The sequence below is a fragment of the Arctopsyche grandis genome, chromosome 5 (genome assembly GCF_051622035.1).
Source record: "Arctopsyche grandis isolate Sample6627 chromosome 5, ASM5162203v2, whole genome shotgun sequence".
In the NCBI taxonomy this organism is placed as follows: Eukaryota; Metazoa; Arthropoda; class Insecta; order Trichoptera; family Hydropsychidae; genus Arctopsyche; species Arctopsyche grandis.
Window position 1 is genome coordinate 4,309,146 of NC_135359.1, and position 21,145 is coordinate 4,330,290.

Genomic DNA, 21,145 nt, shown 5'->3' on the forward strand with positions numbered 1-21,145 from the left:
TTATTAATTATCAAAATTAATTAATTCATTAATTATCTCAAAGTAATTTGGAATACATGTACACAAATGGTGTTCAGTCAAAACCGCTCGGTACATAAGCGCCCTGACAAAACCACCACGATGGTTCTAGGACCTTACCCCCTCGACACATATACCCCCCGAATACATATCCCGGTCAAAAACCCCCGTTAATAATTAATTAACTTTAGCCCCCCGTGCATATAACCCCCCCCCCCCCACCCGTCAAGGATAAAAATATTTTATAAAAATTGACAGTATCTTTAATAAAAAGTCAGTATCAATGCTAATTTATTTCAGATATAAAAATACAGATATTAATAATACATATATCAGATTCTTTATAAATAATCAATAATAAAAATCAGTAATCAATAATAATAATTTAAAATATACAAAACTCCAAAATCAATTGTATTTTAATCTCTTTTTCTTTTCCTTTTCTCGATTTTACAAATTCCAACACGGATAGTCTAAAAATATTTAAAATATAATGATAAAATGGTGACTAAAAGTCTTTTAAATTGATATTTAATCTATTTACAACAATAGATTGATATTCAATATTTTATTTATTTATTTTTTATTTTTTATTTAATTTACACCAAGAAGGCCTAACAGGTAAACCCAATGCGCCTTCCTGGCCAAAGACAATTATACAAACATATATGTACACCATCCATATATACACAAATACACATACATACATACATAAATATAAAAATACACATATATACATATACATACATACACACCTACACATATATATATTCACATATACATACATAAACATATATATATATATATATATATATATCATCATCATCATTTACAGCCATTCGCCATCCACTGCTGGATGAAGGCCTCTCCAACACGCTTCCACTCGTCTCTGTTTTGCGCAACACTCATCCATCTCATTCCGCACATTTTCCTAATTTCGTTCACCCATCTTCCTTGCGGTCTTCCTTTTACTCTTTTGCCTTCTCTCGGGTACCATTCAAGCACTTCTTTTGTCCACCTGTCGTCCATCCTCCTAGCTACGTGACCCGCCCATTGCCATTTCAATCTCTTCACTCTATTCACTATGTCCACTACCCTTGTCATATTTCTCACCCACGTGTTCCGCTTCCTGTCTTTCCTCGTTATGCCAAGCATACAGCGTTCCATACTTCTTTGAGTGCATTGGATTTTATTTTGCATCTTGGCGTTCAGTGTCCAAGTTTCACATCCATACGTCATCACTGGCAAAACGCATTGATCAAAGATCCTTTTCTTCAGGCAGAGTGGCATTTTTGATTTAAAAACAGCATTCATCCGTCCAAATGCACTCCACCCTAATTTCATACGTCTCTTTATCTCTTCATTTTTACTACCAGACATGTCAATTATTTGACCTAAATATAAATAACTATTTACTACTTCTACTGGTTTATCATCTAAGGGGATGCTATCAGGCATGCAATAACTATTGAACATTAGTTTAGTCTTATCTACGTTAATTTTTAATCCTACTTTTCTACTTTCCCTATCCAGCTGTGTTATTCTGATAAGTAGGTCAGCTGAATCACGAGCTACTAAAACTATATCGTCTGCGAACCGAAGGTGACTCAAAAAGCGACCATTGATGCTTACTCCGGCTGTATCCCAATCCAATTTCCTGAAAACTCCCTCAAGCACCGCATTGAATAACTTGGGCGAGATTGTATCTCCTTGTCTTACTCCTTTTCCTATGCTAAATCTATCTGTACCTGAAAAAATTTTAACCGAAGCTGTGGCATTCTTATATATTGCAGCTAACAGTCCCACATAGGGTTCCGGCACTCCCTGTGTTTTTAGAGCGTTAAGTACTGCATTATGACTAACTGTATCGAAGGCTTTCTCATAATCGACGAAACCTAGGCACAATGGCCGTTGATATTCGTTGGCGCGCTCGATTAGTTCGCCAACTACTTGGAGGTGGTCCATTGTGCTGAAATTTGCCCTAAACCCTGCCTGCTCTATAGGTTGGTTCTCGTCGAGGATATTCTTCAGCCTTTCTGTAATAACCTTCGTGAAGAGCTTGTAGACCGCTGAAAGTAGACTAATGGGTCGGTAGTTCTTGATATCGCTTTTGTCGCCTTTTTTGTGTATTAAAATGATAGTTGCGTTATTCCATCCTTCTGGTATAGCTTGGTTCTGGATGCATTTGCTGAAAAGCCTAGCTAAGATATTAATTAGGGGGGGGCCGCCACATTTTAGTAAGTCAATGGGAATATTATCTTCCCCTGGGGTTTTACCATTCTTTGCAGTTTTTAGCGCGGCCTCTACTTCGCTAGGCAATACTGCAGGAACCCTTTGGCCGTGTGTCGATTCCAGAGTGGGGAATTGGCCGTTGTCGTTCTCGTATAGTTTTGCATAGAACGTGTAAACTCTGTCTATGATTTCTTCTCTATTCCTAATTATTACTCCGCTCTCTGATCTGATTGCGATCATTTGGTTTTTGCCTAAGAAAAGATCCTGTTTGCACTTTTTCAGGCTGCGGTTATTCTTAATGGTATTTTCTATTAGCTTGCTATTAAAATCCCTGACATCCCTGACTATTCTCTTCTTAATTTCCTTATTTACTAGATTGTATTCTTGCTTATTATTATCCCTATCTAAATTCCTTTTATGCTTAATTAGGTTTTTTGTTTCCGCTGAAATTTTGCTTAATTTAATCTGTTTCCTGAATCCACCTAATTTCTTACCTGTTGAGGTTAGAACCGAACTAATTACAGTGTTCAATTCCTCGATGTCTGCTTCTGGGTTTAATTTCCCGTATCGATTTCCAAGTTCGAGTTCGAATTCCTTTTTCCTAGACCTTAGTTGAGCGAAATCTGGAGAGTTACTGCATCCTTTTATTAATTTCCTACGTTCGCAATTTATATTAATGGCCATCTTGGCACGGACTAATCTGTGATCGCTACCTATATCTACTTTACTTAAAACACTAACGTCTTTAACGGAGTGCAGGGCATTTGTTAGGATGAAATCGATCTCGTTTCTGTCTCCTTTAGGACTCTCCCAAGTCCACTTATTGTTGGTGTTTTTCCTGAAAAATGAATTAGTGATGAAGAGCCTGTTGTGTTCTGCGAATTCTATGAGGCGATCGCCTCTGTCGTTTCTTTGGCCGGTACCAAAATTGCCTACTGCTCTTTCTGTGTTTGCCTTTTGTCCTATTTTTGCGTTAAAGTCGCCCATGATTATTTTAAAGTGGTGGCGGCTATTATCGTATGCGCCCTGTAGTTTTTCGTAGAAGTCTTCTATTTCCTCGTCTGGGTGGCTAGATGTGGGGGCGTACACTTGGAAGATTTGACAAGTGTACCTGCTCGAGATTCTTAATACTACATAGCATATACGTTCCGATATGTCGTTTATTTCTATAATATTTCTTTCTATTCTCTTATTGATAAGAAACCCTACTCCTCCTATTCTACCATTTGGTAGCCCTCTCCAGTAGAGACAGTTACCACTTTTTAGGATTATTTGGTTTTCCTGTTTTCGTCTTACTTCGCTAAGTCCTACTAAATCCCATTTGATACTTTCTAGTTCATTCTCTAATGCAAGCACACTTCCTTCACTCGATAACGTTCTTACATTGTACGTGGCTAAATACAGGTTTCTATTAGCTAAGCTATCATCCATCGTCACTCTTACCTTGTTGGAGGTTTGGATATTATTTTTCTCGCATTTATCCAAGATGTGTTGAGAAAAAGGCGGTACTTGAGAGAGATTTCCATTCAAGGAGTGAGTTCTTACCGCCATAGACTCTTCTCTGTGGTCAGCTTTGACAGATAGTCATCCTAGGTATAACTTGGATCACTTATGAGTTATTACATGCCATTTAACAGGGTTACTTTGTAAGTGAAAGTAGTTAGTTATGATAATAATAGATTAGCAATTGTTATACTACTTTTTTACAGATCTTTTTTACAGATCTTTATCGTGAGACGCCTCTTTGGAGACAACGGATTTATATATGTGAGTGCGGTTTGCAATTTAATATTTTAATAATAACTTTAGTAAAGAATATAAAATTACACGAATTACTTTAATATAATTTAAATATGAAAAAGAACTGATAGACAGTTGGGAAACACCGTTTCTGTTTGCTATTATTCTATTAAGTAAAGTTCGTTAAAGATTTTTGGCTGGAAGCAATTATGTGGAAGATTTATTGCTTCTGTGGGACCGACTTGACTGGCGAAGGACCCTTTTTTTGTATTCAGGTAGGGAGATGTATCTCGTTTGACACCGATTTGACACAAAAATTAGCACAAAATTTTTCGAAATAACTGATATAAAACCGCTTTTTACGACCGATTTGCTGTTTATTTTTACACTTAAATTATACTAGGATGCAATTAGTAAAATAAGTGATTAGATGGTTAAGTTAAATTTCGTGCAATAGCCAGGTTTAAGCGAGTAATAGCGGGAAGAACGCAGAAGCACGTCTTCCCCGCATGACACGAAAGACCGAACTCCCATATATATATATATATATATATATATATATATTTATATATATATATATATATATATATATATATACATACATATACACATACACATACAATACATATGTACATACAAACATTATACATGCATATACACATAAACACATAAATACACATAAATAAAGATAAAATACTCATATATATAAAAATAAAAAATAGCATAGATATATAAATAAAGATAAAACCAATATACATACACATTATGCTAAATAATAAAATTACAAAATGAAAACAACATGTGTAAATATGTATGTAGCTAGAAGTCATTTAAAATATGCTGCCTGATAGAACTGTATGATGCAGTAAAAACATCAAGGCTCCCAGAAAGCAGGTTAAATAATCGAATGGCTCTTGAAAGGGGTGAGTCATCAAGCACATTAGTTCTGGCCCGAATAGGCAGGAATAGAGTTCTGGAGCGAGATTATCTCAGTTTCTCAGGTACCCTAAGTTTAAGATTACACAGAACTTCGGGAAGATGACATTCACCCCTTAGAATTTTTATAAGAAGCTTACCAAGGTGATTGTTTCTACGTGAAGCTAAGGAGTCAAACCCCAAGGAGCCCATGACAAACTTACTGGGAAATAAGTAGGGATAGCGCCCAAACTCTCTCATGTAGAGATAGCGCAGAAATTTTCTTTGCACTCTCTCTACCACACTAATACTTTAGTTTATTTTTAATTATTAATTATTTATTACTATTTTTAAACAATTTTTATCCATGGCGGGGGTTATTTGCACGGGGGGTAAATGTCCAGGGGGTTTTTGGCTGGGGGTATGTGTCCGGGGGTACGTGTCCAGGGAGTACATGTCCGGATACCGTTATTTCATATTGAAAGTAAGATAACTCGTTAAATGTGGCATAATTAAGAGGCTAATTTTTGCTTATAGTAATCTAGATATAGTTGTTATGTTATTCTTAAAATTTATTAAACATCTCAACATTCACGAGTATATTCATATGTTACACTTTACCAAAAGCAGTAATTTATTTCAATCATTTGGTGCTCTCCGTCTTGTGTTTCACCGGTCTGAAAAAAAGCGTAAAACATAATATCGGATGTTTTCCTTCGAATATAGCTCATTTAATTCGCCTCTGAGAGAATGATTATGGTGATTCTTTCTTGTCGACATTTCATATAGGGCTTTGTTTCCTTCCCCCCATAAAGCTACTTTGGTCCCAAAGGACTCAATTTTTCTTACGGGTCGTACAAGAATGTTCCGCCAATTTTTTATCTCTCTTTTTTGCCCTCGACATTAATTTCGTAGACTCTCAATTAATCCACGCCGAATTTAATTTTGTGTTTCTAGGTCGCGCCGAATATCATCGAGTTCGTCAAGTCCCCGGTCAACGTGATAGACTTCATAGCCACTTTGAGCTTTTACATGGACGTCATAGTAGAGACCAGCATGGCGCAAAAGCTCACAGATAAAACTGACATCTTGGAATTCATCTCTATAATCAAGATTCTGAGGCTGTTCAAGCTGACGAGGCATTCTCCCGGTTTGAAGATCCTCATACACACCTTCAAAGCTTCTGCCAAAGAGTTGACTCTTCTCGTTTTCTTCTTGGTTTTGGGCATCGTCGTCTTCGCCAGTCTCGTCTTCTATGCTGAGAAATTACAGGTATGTGTTATTGTGGTGATATTTTTGTTGGCACTCTCTGTATATCGCGATCGTTGGATTTGTATCGGTGAGACCAATTCACTCAAATGAATTGCATTGAATGTAATTGCATCGGGTGCGAATTGTAGCCGGATGAAAAATCAATGAATACAACTGTACCGTCTCTTCTTCGTTTTGAAAGTTCTCAAAGTCAAATAAGTATCTTAGAATTAATTTAAATATCGACTATGTTTTTAAGATTGGTTTGTAATATTTATTTATTTATTTAATCTTTTAATTTATATCAGAAAGGTATAAATAAAAGGTAAACAGGTAACCTTAATGCGCCTTCCTGGCCAGAAATATTGTATGTTTGATACAAATATTATTTAGTATTATACAAAGTAAATCAATACATATCAATAATATCCACAGAGACATCTGTCTAAATTGTAAATTTGCAGCAATTTAAACAATTCAGTGGATTCAGTAAATTCAGTAAATATGTACATATCAATTAAGATCCATAGATACATTTATGGTTAAATTTGTACATTTGCTGCATTTTATACAATTCAGATAAATTGGCTAACTCGGATAGGAAACGATCGATCTGGAGTCACAAATATAAGGTCTGGCTAGCAGAAACCAGTGGGATTTGATTGATTGAACCCGTGACCACTTTGTTCAATGCAGTATATGTCAACCACTAGTCTATTTAAAATCGTTTATGAATTACAGTGTTATATTGTGTTAATATTCAAGTTTTAAATTATGCAACTATAAATTCAGACTAAAAATAGTACAAAATTATAAATTTTATATGTGATAAAACGACAAAAATACTTTTTTTAGAATTAAAATATATATTATTTTGTTTTTGAATGTATCCAATGATTGTTTTTGAATGTATCAGAGATATTATTTTATTAGTATATGTATATGTACTACATACATATGCAAGGTATTATTTTACCATAATCAATACTCGGCGATTTTATAAATAGAAAGTCTATTTGTTGGAAACCATAGCAAGTGCCGAATTAATTGAGTGTAAAGAAAGAACGAGTAGTTTTAGGTCGAGACCGCACGCTTTCGATTTCCGGCGTTGCGGTGTCGCTTTTCGATTTTTCCGGCTTTTCTTCGGTCGGACTTTCGTCGGTGCCCTTTGGCTTATCGAGTGAAAGCTCGCGAATCAAATTTACTCTTCATTCGTGTTATTGAATTCAATCTTCTAAGTGCTTCGTCCTGGCCTGTCGGTCCATAACAAACAAAAACCGAAATACCTGGACGCAGCTTTCACCTTCACCCCTCTTTCCCTTTCAAAGTATGTTTCACTTTTTTTTTATTATTTTCCAACAATCCCCTTCTCTCATCCCCTTGTACCGTCACCTGAGTGTTTTTTTTTTTTTTTGACGCTTTGTAGGGATGGCTATATTAAAAGCTTGCCGAAATTACTTTGTTTATGCGAGTATATGTATGTATGTGCATACATGTGTGATTGTGGTTGTGTGATTATTATGAATTTTATATTAAACGCGATTTAGAGACACAGGATTGTGAGAAAATGGGTTGAAATTGATTTCTGAAAATTTCCAGTAAAAATCTTTATATTTGTTCAATCTGTATTAAATTTTTAAACAGTGAATCACTTCAACAATTCATTAAGAATTTTCAAATTTGAAATTTTTGCTTTGAATTATCTATGTATGAAGTAAAATATTTTACTGCTTAAGTGGCATTTGTTCTCGGAGAATTTTCTCCTTTCAAACTTTTCGTTTTTCCATTATCTTTTTGATCACTTTTCCATTTTCCTACGTTGTTGTAACAACAAAAACTTTTAAGTTTTTATTTTTTCTTTAAATATAAATTTACTTTTTTAATTTTCTACGTTTCTAAGGAACACCGCGCACACACATATTATATATTATACAAGGTTAAATATAGCAAGCACATATTCTCTTGCATGCTTAAAAATTAAATAGAAGCCTCCGCCAAAGCACAATATAACTTCGCGTATTATACGAGCTACGACTTAACTTTCAACATTGTATATTATATTATATATACGCACATACTACAATATAACAGATATATACGATATAAAGTTTAAGCTTCAAACTTTTTTGCACTCCGGTATAATCTTCTGGAATTTATTTTGGTGTGAAAGTGAAAAAAAAGGCGATTCTTAAGCAATTCCTGAGTCAGCAAAGCTGCCAACGAACCGAACCCATCTTAAAAAAGCTCTTTTTGAACTCAAGAAATAATAGTGTCTCTTTGTGTAGGATGAATAGCGTATTTTTAAAGACGGAAAGAGGTAGATTTCATAGTAATTTGAAATATAATTGCAACAAGATTCGTACCTAGATTTACTTAGTAGATAGGTTTCATAAGATGGTGCCCAAAACGAGACAAAGAACTGATTCAAAATGAAATTATAAGCTCTGGAAAATTAAAGCTTACATTAAATATAATGAGTCTTTGAATGGTTTTTTTGTAATACATTTAAGTTATCCTTACTTTGAAATAAGAATTTGCATCCTATTGGGCTAGGATTATATTAGGCCGAGTTTGAACTTTCTTTGCTCAATAGCGGACATTTTCGATCAATGACGGTGTCGTAAAACTTGGACGCTGGATGCTCGAAGATTCAGTGCATTCAGAGAAGTATGAAACGAAGATTGCTTTGAATAATGAGAAAAGCACGGGTGAGAGGTATATTGAAAGGTAAAGGTATTGAATAAAATTGAACTGACAATGGATGGGTAATTTATACATACGTGTATTTATTTAAGTTTAATTTTGAACCATTGTGGCATTACAGGAATTCCTAATGCGCCACAGTTAAATAAGAAAAATAAAAATATATAAACAGACAAAAAATACATAAAAAAAACTTCGTCACACGATAAAATCGTTTCTATGAACTAAGAAGAGGTTAGTAAAAACGATAGCATTATAAGTAATAATAGCAGATAAAGTAGAAATATCAAATAATAAAGTACAAAGTAGGGAATGTCTTGCACCTATAGCCAGCACCAATATATAAGAACCAGCCGCAAATACAAAACATCCCTGCGAAGACTAAATGGAAGAGAGAAAATCAAAATTCCACTCATCCATCCATCCATAATGATGAGCGCAGGCTACCAGACAAATTATTTAAAATAATCTCCGATAACCTACGCTCATTGAGGTAGAAAATATCACACTCACAATCAATAGTAGTCTTGGAATAGGAGCCATTCGATAAAGAACTGTGCGAGCAAGAGGTACAACTATCAAATGATGATGTCTACCATGCACATAATTATTAGGGACATAAAATCCCAATTGTTCCAACAACGACGGGTTTGACGTATTACCACGTAGAAGTTGGAGAACAAAACGAATTAGTGAGAAGTTTCTCCGAAGTTCAAGGGAATTATACCCACGCATGCCCAAATGGAAAGGAGTAGGGTAGAGATATGGGCAATACCCATACTATTTCCTATATAGGAAACGAAGAATTGCACTTTCTCAATTATAAGAGAGTGATTTTCTTTAAGCGGATTCCACACAATCACATTATACTCTATCTTGCTTCCCACAAGCGAGTTGAAAATAAAGTGAGTAGGCAAAGACAAAGAAATGAAACTCCAATAGACATTATTGAAATAAAATGTGAGGTATATAAAATTTAATGTCTGTTTGTTTGTTTGTCTGTCTCGAATAGGCTCCTAAACTACTCAACCGATTACGATGGAACTTTCAGGATTTGTTGTATGCATGTCCTGGAAGCTTACCGTGAAAAAAAACCGGGATAAAACCTCATTATAATAATAATATTCGAAATTACGATTTTATCGACGTGAAAGTATGAAGCGCCAGTGTGTTAAAATTAAAGAAATGTATACGTTGGTAACTAACTTGCGCTCACGCATGACAATGTACACGTACATCACGTACCACTCATGTATATATATATATATATATATATATATATATATATATATATATATATATATATATATATATATATATGTATATATAGATTGATCTGATTGTATTTCGTGCGTTGTAGCGGAGTTATGGAGACGTACCGTGTAATATTGCCACAATTTATTTATTCGTAAGGTAGCCCTTCTATTATTATAACATTTCTCTGAATTCCACTGTCTCAAAAAATAATATTCTTATATTGATATACATATATAATTCTTGTCTTATTTTGGGTGTCTATATATGTATGTATAGGATGATCTCTATGTCCTTCATTTTATATTCCGTTTGATGTGAAATCGAAAGCGTACAAGCCTATGTGGGTGCTTGTAACTATTTCTAGAAATTGTTGGATCTTGCGCGTACCTACATATTACATGTAGACACGTGGAAAGTTTACATATACACGTTATCCAAGCCGGCTTTCTTGGATTGCTAACAATAGTGGTGCGGTTAGACAAGTAAACTATACGAGAAGGGTCTTGATTTCGCCACCAAATCCGAACCACAGCCAATCTCGAATTTGCAACGCGAACACGCCAGTTAGTACTCTCACGTATCCGTTAAACCCCACCGAAATAACCGGCTGCTAAAACAAACAACGCAACTACCTATGTATACAATAATAATATTTACAGTGCCTGCGTGCGTATGTATATCGTGATATCTATAATATAATTCGAAAGCGTATCCGTTTCGGATGAACATTCTGCTCGCGAAAGCTGTGCAATTCCTCTCGTACTGAACACGCACACGTAAAAAGGGTACGACAACAATATAAATTTGCCATACAAAAGGAGCACGAAAGCCTCTGAAGATTTAGTGGAATGCAGGCTACAAGCGAAGGTCGCTTTCACGAAATACGACGACACTATTTAGGAACTACGTATTATGGGGTTTCGGAACACGGGTGCGTATCCCTTTATCGCCCTATTCGTTATTGAGTGATGAATATTGCATCAGCTTTGAAGTCGTTTCGAGCCTTTTCCGAATTTATTTAAGCATTTTTTTTACATATCAGTACAAAGAATGCCTTGTTGTGTATTAATTCAACGGGAAAAATTTATGCTGATGGTACAATTGATGCTGTATTGAAATAGCACTATATGTGTAGTGCGTCAGAGAAACGGGCGGTTTTTAGAACGCGGTCAACGTTTAAAACTTGACATTTTTCTGATGAAAAATAAGAATTTTTATCGCGGTATATATTGCATTTTATTTTATTATTATCACATTTACGAAACGGGGTTAGATTTCAGTGCAACCACGTCTGTTATCTCGAATGGGCATAATTCGTTTAATGGCGTCGCGTCGCGTTGAAAGCTTCGTTTTCTTCTGTATAATCGTATTTTTATTTTATTGTGCAATTAAATTTCAACGTAGAAATGTTCATTAATATTTTAATTATCTTGATATCGTCAATAAATTCATGCAGAATTAGAATATGAAAAATTACTCGTGACGTTCTATTTTATGTTACAGTTGAAGTATATTTTCAATTGTAATATACATACATATTGCAACTGGCGTCTTAGGTCATTCATATTCGAATAAAATTCAACTAGTAAATTATATTTCTACAAATTTCAATATTGTGCACCAGTTGTAATACAACAGTTGAGTTTTGAGCTCTGATGTTTTTACGATTGATTTAGAATTCAATAATGCGTTAATATTTGCTGGGCATCACGAATGAAAGTAATGAATACCGTATTACGATAACTTTAAAAATGCTTTTAAAAGAAAAATCTGACTTTTCAACTCGATTTAGTAGTTGAGTGAAGTTTTAAGTAAATTGGTAACCTAACCTGTTACCAATTTACATATACATAGTTGAACTGTGCTTTCAGTTGTAATATATTTTGACCAGTTGGAATATAATTAGCCATATGAATCAACTAACGTGGGATGGACGGAATATATTTCAGATTAATCAGATAAATTGGCAAACTCTGGTAAGAAAAGATTGACTTGGAGCTCAAATATCCAAGTCTGACCAGCAACATTACAAAAACACTTGTAAATAAATTCTTTTCAATCGAGGTCAACCCAAGGCTGGAACTCGGAGACCTTTCAGCTATAAACGCAACCACCGAGCTATACTTCTGACTTGTTTAGCTATACTACTGGTCGTTTCCTATCAGTGTTTGCTAATTTCTCTGATTTAATTGTTGAAACGGTTCCCGATTAAATTGGCTAAAAACCTCCCTACCTACTATGTCACCACTATTTGAGTATGATTAATGTACAATAAAATGAATGTAAAATTCATAGATGTCTCGTTGATTTGCGAGTTTTCATTGTCTCGTAATTCATCGACTTGTGTAATAAAAATGCTGCATTGTTTGTAATTGGCCAAGAAGGCGCATTGGGGTTTAGCTGTAAGGCCTTCCTGGTATAAAATGTAATAAAATAAATATATATTTTTTTTACATATTGTACATAAACCAAATTCAGATATTTGTGACATAGCAGGTAGGATGGAATAGGCCAATTTGATGGAGGAAGCGTTTCAACATTGAAATCAGATAAATTAGCAAATTCTGATTGGAAACGATCAACTTGGAGTCACAAATAAACAAGTCTAACCAGCAGCATTAAAGATCAGCATGGAATCGAACCCGGTAGCCTCTCGGTACTATTCATAAATGCAACCATTTTATTTTTATTTATAGCTGAAACCTTTTTTATGTAGATAGTGAAAAACCGTCATCTACGGCATTCAGTGGCTATTAATTTCTTTTCAATTTTAATTTTATGCATTCAAATGCATGCTGCACAAGTTACATAAGATGATATTAAACGTGTTCGAATGATTTAACTTACATATCTCCCAGTAATTAGTTCTCGAAGTTAACCACGATGCATAATATTGTAGTTAAAATTGAGTCTACAAACGTGCGACATGCGAACGTTAAACTTAATCTACAACTAGAAAATACAATTTAGTCAACACGAGACGTTAACAATTATACAAACACACACACACACACACACATGTACGATATTCCGTGCAGGCTTCGTTTGCTACGAATTTAAATTCTAAATGGGCTACGACGACAATAAACGTATGCGAAAACCCTTTAGATACAACAACGACGCCATATTCGCAAATACATGCATACAATTGCGGACTGGAAAATTCCGTTTCGCGCGGTTCGAAGATTTATTCGGTTCCATTACGATTTCCGCTTCATTTGAAGTGAACATTATGAATTCATAGATGTTTCTCGTAGTGCGCTCTCGACAACATATGCGTTTCATGAATCTTGAATGGAAAAATCTTAGCGAAAGGAGAACTTTTCGTCAGATTACTCCAGCCGTGTCGAGACGTTGGGAGTGATTTCATTTATATTTGATTTCCCCTCTTGGCGAGAGTGCACCTCGAAAAAGCATCGAACACACCGGAAAGAAGCTCGATAATTATTTATGAAGGAAAGAAACAGTTTCCGTATAGTTTCCATCGCGGGACAATTTACTCGGAAAAGTCGAACGGTGATATATCACGCTTGCGATAATTTGATTTTCACTCTGTATTCGTAATTATTTAGAGCTTTTGATGATTCGGTCGGCTTTTGTATTATTCCGAGATACGCCACATTTGGTGAGAGATTTTCCACTTGCGAAAGCACACACTTTTTATGTCGGCTGCTGCCAAATTACAAATAAATGCGACCCTCGTACGCGTCGGCGAAAATTCCAAGCATTTTAAACGAACCACTACCAGAATCAGCTCTAATTATACAAAGTTTCTCAAGCAAGCGGTTTCCGACTCTAAAAATCGATAATTGAACTCGTTCACTCCTAGTACCTACATACATATATCTCAATCTGGATAATCTCGTTTAAGAGGTGTTCCATTGTTGGTGTTTAAATTTTCGTAAATAAAATTGCATGGTTGGAATGTTGGGAATCTTTAGTTTCGTTGAAAGTGGATGTTTTTGTGAAGCTTTGCTGGAATTCAAATTCAATAAACTTTTCAACCCTCCACACGTAGCTTTGTCGGAAACAATTCGGCATATCATTGACAGAAAGCTTACGAGCTTTGGAGAGATGTCAATACTGAAAGCTCACACAAATTACTATTCATTTTCGTTTAGTTGGAGATGAATGTGTATATAGAGTAGGATTTGGTATATATCAAAAATTGTTTTTTTTCGGTGTAAATTTGGTCATGTTATTTGACCTACAAATGCCTACAAACCAATGTCTATGCCTACAAACCAATTAATTTTCAACAAAAAATTCGAAAAAGTATGTGTTTTTTCACTATTTTGATAATAGTTTAATGTTTTTACCATTTAATAAAAATAAACGCTTAGTGTTCACCTATTGAAGTTTATTTAGGTCGATTTCGATAAGTTTTGACTAAAAAACGTGAATTCAAAGTCGGCGTTTAGCTCGAAACTCCCCATACAAAGTGCGCCATGCTCGCAATGAGTATTTGTATGAAGAAGCGTAGTTTTCAGTCGACTCAAAAAATCGATTTATTCCATGTTCCCGACATTATTTTGAAAACAAAAGTAGTTGAAAATTTTTCTGGGTAAATATATTTTATTTGAACACAATAAAATACTCATAATGTATACTAATTTTATGAAATATAACGAGGCTAAAATGACCTATTTTGACTAAAAACATGACATTTTCCATCAAGGTAATTTTGCTTTCCTTGTATTTCGTAAAATTCGTAGATTTTTGGGTATATTTTGTGTACAAATTATAACATATGTGCATACATATTATATAGTCAAATGTACATAATTATCATCATTAAAATTATGCCAAAAATGCTTGATTGCTGTTGAAAAAATCGTTTTTATTTATAGTAAAATAGTCTAATCTTTTCATATATGTATATATGTCTAATATATTTCCATCATGAAAAAATTATAAGATTTCTTATATTATACATACATACATACATATGTACATAAGTATTATATGAGAAATCTTCGTGAACTCGAAAATGTTTTAAATTATAGCCGTTAGAATTTTTTTCAGCAATTGTGTTGGTCTTTCCTTAATTCATTTTTATATTTCATAGAATGGACCTTCTTTTGCTGAAAAAATAGATTTTTTTACCAATTAAGTAAAAACTCCTAAGTGAAAGTTTCATAATGTGAAGAAAACAAAAAATCGTATCCATTTAGAGTTGAGACGTTATATTAATTGTTTTATTATCTTTCTCCATTCTACAAAAAAAAAAAACAAAATACAGCATTTTATAAATGTGCTATAGAAGAATTTCTTTAATTTACTGTATTTAACTATAATTTTATTTTACTAACATATTGTATAATATTATAATACACGTATGTAAAAGCAATACGTGAAACGTAAAAGAGGTGTGTAAAAATGACCACAGAGCTATACACTCTCCATTGCAAAGTATAATGCTGCTAGTTTTAAACCTAGATAGAAAATTAATTATTTAATAAAACAAACGAGCTTTCATCATGTAATTTTATTTCAACAATCACCTTTTACAAAACTCGTCGTCCTTTTGCGAAACAAAGTCGAACAGACGTATCAGGCCGACCAAACGGCCAAAGTTCGATCAAGTCTGCTTTTCAATTAAAAAGTGATTAATTATTTAAACGTGCACATACGAGCTTTCACCTTTCGTAACCCCCCCCCCCCCCCCTCCCACATCGTCACGTATATATATATAATAATACATTAACGTGATATAAAACATTCGCTTTAATAAATTCGCCGAGTGTGTGTGCTAAAAGCAAAAGTTGGCCGGCCGCATTTTAATTTCGTCGAAAGTTATTAAACGTCCATTTAACACGAGCCGGGTTTGGCAGCGGAAGTTGAGCGTGAAACGGCGGTTCCGGTCGCAAGAACATCAAATGAATCAGAATATTCGTTCGAACAGTGAAATTTTCATCCCGGCCCGTTTTGGACGTGGTTTTTCCTGGCGGTTATAGATTTTCCCCGAACTAAGTGGGCGTGACTCCGCTATGTCAATCTAAATGCAAAAATCTTCATATATATAAGTATATGTTGTCAGTAAAGCACAAACATATGAAGATGGACTGATGAAATTCTGACTGTGAGGGGTGGATCTTCACGCGATAGGGGTTCGACCGAATGTGCACACTCTAATCGAGTCATTCGGAATGCACGCGTATGTATATATAAAATATGTTTTTTCATTTGTCAAAAAAATCTGTCATCCTTCTGTCAATATCACGTTAAGGAAAGAACGCATCATAAGTTGACGTTAATAATTCTACATATTAAAACAAAACCTAGTCAACTCTTTGTTAGTACATAAAGAATAATATAAATTTTCAGCTTGATTGATACAATGTTGTTGAAAAAATCTTGTGGTCACAACATTTTTGACCTTTATAAAAGTAAAAAATCCCACTTCCGGTTTATTAAATTTGATGATATTTTTTTATTTTCATTACATTGATACAAGGATTATACTTGAATTTTCTTGTGGAGAGCACACATATTTAAAGGGTCGAAAAAATTAGAGGAAAAAAAATCTAACTACATACTATGTACTTCTATGTAACATTTCATTTAAGAGTAAACTGCCACATCCGCTTGACGGGTATTCACTTAATTTTAAAACTTTAAGATATGAAATCTCAGTTCAATACACTAAAAGTAAATTTCAATTTCTTCTTATATTCTATTTTATAACCTTTTCCAAATATTTTAATACTATAGTTTAATTATGCAATCTTCTATATATTTTGTCATGCCTTTATTCTTTACTTTTTAATTTGTTTTCCTTATATTTATCTTTTTCATTTTTGTAAAAATCTATTATTGGACTCGGATGTTACATATATTATTTATTTACTATTTGTTTTTTTATACATATCTATGTACATCCTGTCTGTTGATTTTTCAATTAATAAAATAAAATAAAAAGGTTTCTGAGAAATACATAAAAAAACCTCGATTGTCTAGAGTTAAGGTACTACTTCCAATTGAGGTAAAAATATTTTATTTTTTTATTTTATTTTATTTTATTAATTGAAAAATCAACAGACAGGATGTACAGAGATAGGTATAAAAAAAAACAAAAAGTAAATAAATAATATATGTAACATCCGAGTCCAATAATAGATTTTTACAAAAATGAAAAAGATAAATATAAGGAAAACAAATAAAAAAGTAAAGAATAAAGGCATGACAAAATATGTAGTACATTGCATAATTAAACTATAGTATTAAAATATTTGGAAAAGGTTATAAGATAGAATATAAGAAGAAATTGAAATTTACAAATATAAAACAAATGAAAAAGGTAAATACAAAATAAACAAATGAAAAGGAAAAGAATGAAAGCTATAATATGATTAAATAGCACATTACATAACTAAACTAAAGTATAAAAATAATGGAAATATTGGAAAAATAGAATAGGAGAAAAAATGAATCAATCGGTCAAGATTCTCTTATATTATATTAAAAATATATATCAGTATATGAAATGTATAATATCTATGAATTGTCAATTGATCCGTTAATGTATGTAAAATATCTAATGTCTATAGCTGCTAGATGAATTTTAATAATCCTATTAATAGTTTCATACATATGTATATATTTTATTATTTAATGAATTATAAAAAAATGTTTATATTTATCTAATTCTAAAAACAATCTTTCAAATGATTATAATATAATATATGTATGTGCATATGTACATAAATATATACAAAGGGCTGGATAAATGATAGGACAATGTTAATTACATACATATGTATGTATTTACATTATGTAGGTAGATTTAGAAATGCTAATTTTATATGAAAATATTAAAAGAAGTTGAGTTACTTTATAATTTCAATTTGTTGCCTATAGCTATAGGTATTCCCCTATCGACTAAGCCTTACGTAATTGTGATCATTATTTTTGAATATAAGTAAATTCTTATTGCAGAAGAGCTTTACAATTTTTATATTTACTTCAATGTCTTCTAAATCCGACAAAGCTGACACAAGTTGTCGTCACGTGAAGAAAGCGACGATCTTGCACTATATCGAGTGTTTTATTATTTCTATTTTCGGATTGTGTATCATCAGCCAGTAAACAAACTCTGAATCAATTTTCGATGGCTGAAGTAGCTTTTTTTATTGCTTTATATTGTATACGTGTATTTCAAACTGTTTGCAAGAAATAATATACAGACGGATTCATGACTAGTAATACATTTCACGATCGTTCTTAGAAAATAAAATAAATTAGCTCTCACCAAATTGTACACATAAAAACATTCGAGATCTTTTGATCAATTTATTTATTTGGTAGCCATTCGTTCATTTGTTACAGACGGGGATTTGTTACGAACAACACTAATTATTTAGTTCTTTTTTAGATGAGTATTAAGACAATACGGTAAATAAGTGCTAAATTTTATATATAATACCCAAATTACATAAACATATATATAAATACGAATTTTGACTCAAGCAAAGTTTAGTGTCTTCACTGGTAAGCCATAATAAACTTGAATAACACCTCTACTAAACCTAAGTTAATACTAAACGCTATTGAACCATAATAAACTTGTATACTAATAACTTAACTCCAAACTTCTACGCAGAATTCTCCAAAATCAGAATATTATAGAGTCTAAACTATTTTTATACTACTAAAATAGAACAATTTAAATAATATATATTTTGTTATTTTATTTCAATCGAACATAGAAATTCGCCTTTATAGTTCGCCCTAAAGTGACGAGTGTACTGATACAGATATAATACGAGCATTTAAACAATGCGAATTCATACAATCATCCAAAGTGACATCTACGGAAAAAAATTGCAGTATTTTACTATAGAAATTGACGAACCTCAAGACGCTGAATAATTTGAGATTTGCAAGAGAGATTGTAAAGGAAATGTCAATTTGTAGGGACTGGTTCAATGAAAATCAGAAAAATTGGCAAACTATGAAAGGAAACGATCAATCTGGAGTCATAAACCAAAGGCCTGGCCAGCAGATACTAATGGGAATTGAACCGTCACCATCCTGCTCAAAAGCATAATATGCTTATCACTAGTCCATGCTGCTGGTTATATACATATGCAAGAGGGATAGAAAAGGAGATGCCAATTTACAGGAAACGTTTCAATGAAAATCAGAAAAATTTGAAAACTATGAAAGGAAACGATTAACCTAGAGTCACTAACCATGGTCTGACCAGCAGCTGCTAGTGGGAATCGAACCGTGACCACCCTGTTCAAAAGCATAATATGCTTACCACTAGTCCACGCTGCTGGTTATATTGTACATATACAAGAGGGATAGAAAAGGAGATGCCAATTTACAGGTACCTTTTCAATGAAAATTAGTAAAATTGGTAAATCCTGATAAGAAACGATCGACCTGGAGTCACAAACCAAGGCTGGCCAGCAGCTACTAGTGGGAATCAAACCGCGACCACCCTGCTCAAAAGCATAATATGCTTACCATGCTGTTGGTTATATAAATATATATCTACCATTAACCCAGCAGTGTGGCTTAATGTTAGCGTGTATGTTTAGGACCAAGTGATCAGTGGGTTCGATCAGCTATACTGCTGGTTAGATTTGGTGGTATTTGTGACTCCAAATCGATCGTTTCTTATCAGATTTTGCCAATTTTATCCGATCATTGTTGAAACAGTTCCTCAAAATTGGCAAACAGTCATCTTTCCTCTTGTCACAAATCTTCTGTATTTATTGTATGTACAATTTTTAAACATTATGTACAAATCTAAAATCCATAGATGTCTCAATGGATTAATTCTGTAATTAATTGTTATTTGGTGTTCTTCAGCTTCTGGAAATACAGTGATTTATGCTATAATAAAATGCTGCATAGTTTGTAATTAATTGTCCAGGAAGGCGCATTGTGGACTTCCTGGTGTATATCTATGTAAAAATAAAATAAAATAATAATAATATCTCTATTATATACCTTAAGCATATTATGCTCAAAAGCATAATATGCTTACCACGCTGCTGGTTATATATATACATATACATATATCTACCATTAACCCAGCAGTGTGGCTTAATGTTAGCGTGCATGTTTAGCACCAAGTGATCAGTGGGTTCGATCAGCTATACTGCTGGTTAGATTTGGTGGTATTTGTGACTCCAAATCGATCGTTACTTATCAGATTTTGCCAATTTTATCCGATCATTGTCGAAACAGTTCCTCAAAATTGGCAAACAGTCATCTTTCCTCTTGTCACAAATCTTCTGTATTTATTGTTATTAAACATTATGTACAAATCTAAAATGGATTAATTAATTGTTATTTGGTGTTCTTCAGCTTCTGGAAATACAGTGATTTATTTAATAATAAAATGCTACAGTGTTTGTAATCAATTGTCCAGGAAGGCGCATTGGGGAATTCCTGGTGTATATCTATGTAAAAATAAAATAAAATAATAATATCTCTATTATATACCTCGAAAACCTTTTGACATTATACGCATGATATAATGAATGTTCGGTAAACATCAGATATTTTTTATATTAATATTAATGTAATGGCTATGTGATCTTACCTATCACCTTTGCGAACGTAAAACAATATAAAAATAGAATCGTACTTTCATTACTTACGCATCAACCATATTTGCGTCATCTTTAATAATATCAAATTCCCCACCCCAAATTGTATATTACACAGAATTATGTACAAGAAAACGCTCATATCGATTACAAAATACACGCATATACCTGGAAAACATCATACGTCTACAATGTGACACATATCACGTATACTGTTGACTTTTCCTCGCGTGCGTGCATAATCTCGTCGAGTTGACGTCAAATGCAGGGGCAAAAGCTTCAGATAAAACAAAAAGCATTGTGCCATTCTCTATCGGAAGCTTCCGGTGCTGATTCTGAGAGTCGACATGCAAAAGCATGAGACCCCGACATTACTATGAATAATTCATGGCGACTTTCGTTTCGTCGGGAAACTCTCCCCGAAGCGAAACATCATCAAAACAACCCACGCTTGTTTATCA

The 21,145-nt window shown here is 33.5% G+C and overlaps 1 protein-coding gene across 1 annotated transcript in view; it reads left to right on the forward strand.

Moving 5' to 3' along the window:
• The window catches only part of LOC143911702 (potassium voltage-gated channel protein Shaw-like), a 183,075-nt gene that overhangs the window by 111,553 nt on the left and 50,377 nt on the right, over positions 1–21,145 (forward strand). Inside the window, exon 7 of the mRNA XM_077430707.1 lies at positions 5,863–6,177. Coding sequence (XP_077286833.1) covers positions 5,863–6,177 — 315 coding nt within the window. The remainder of the gene's footprint in view (positions 1–5,862; positions 6,178–21,145) is intronic.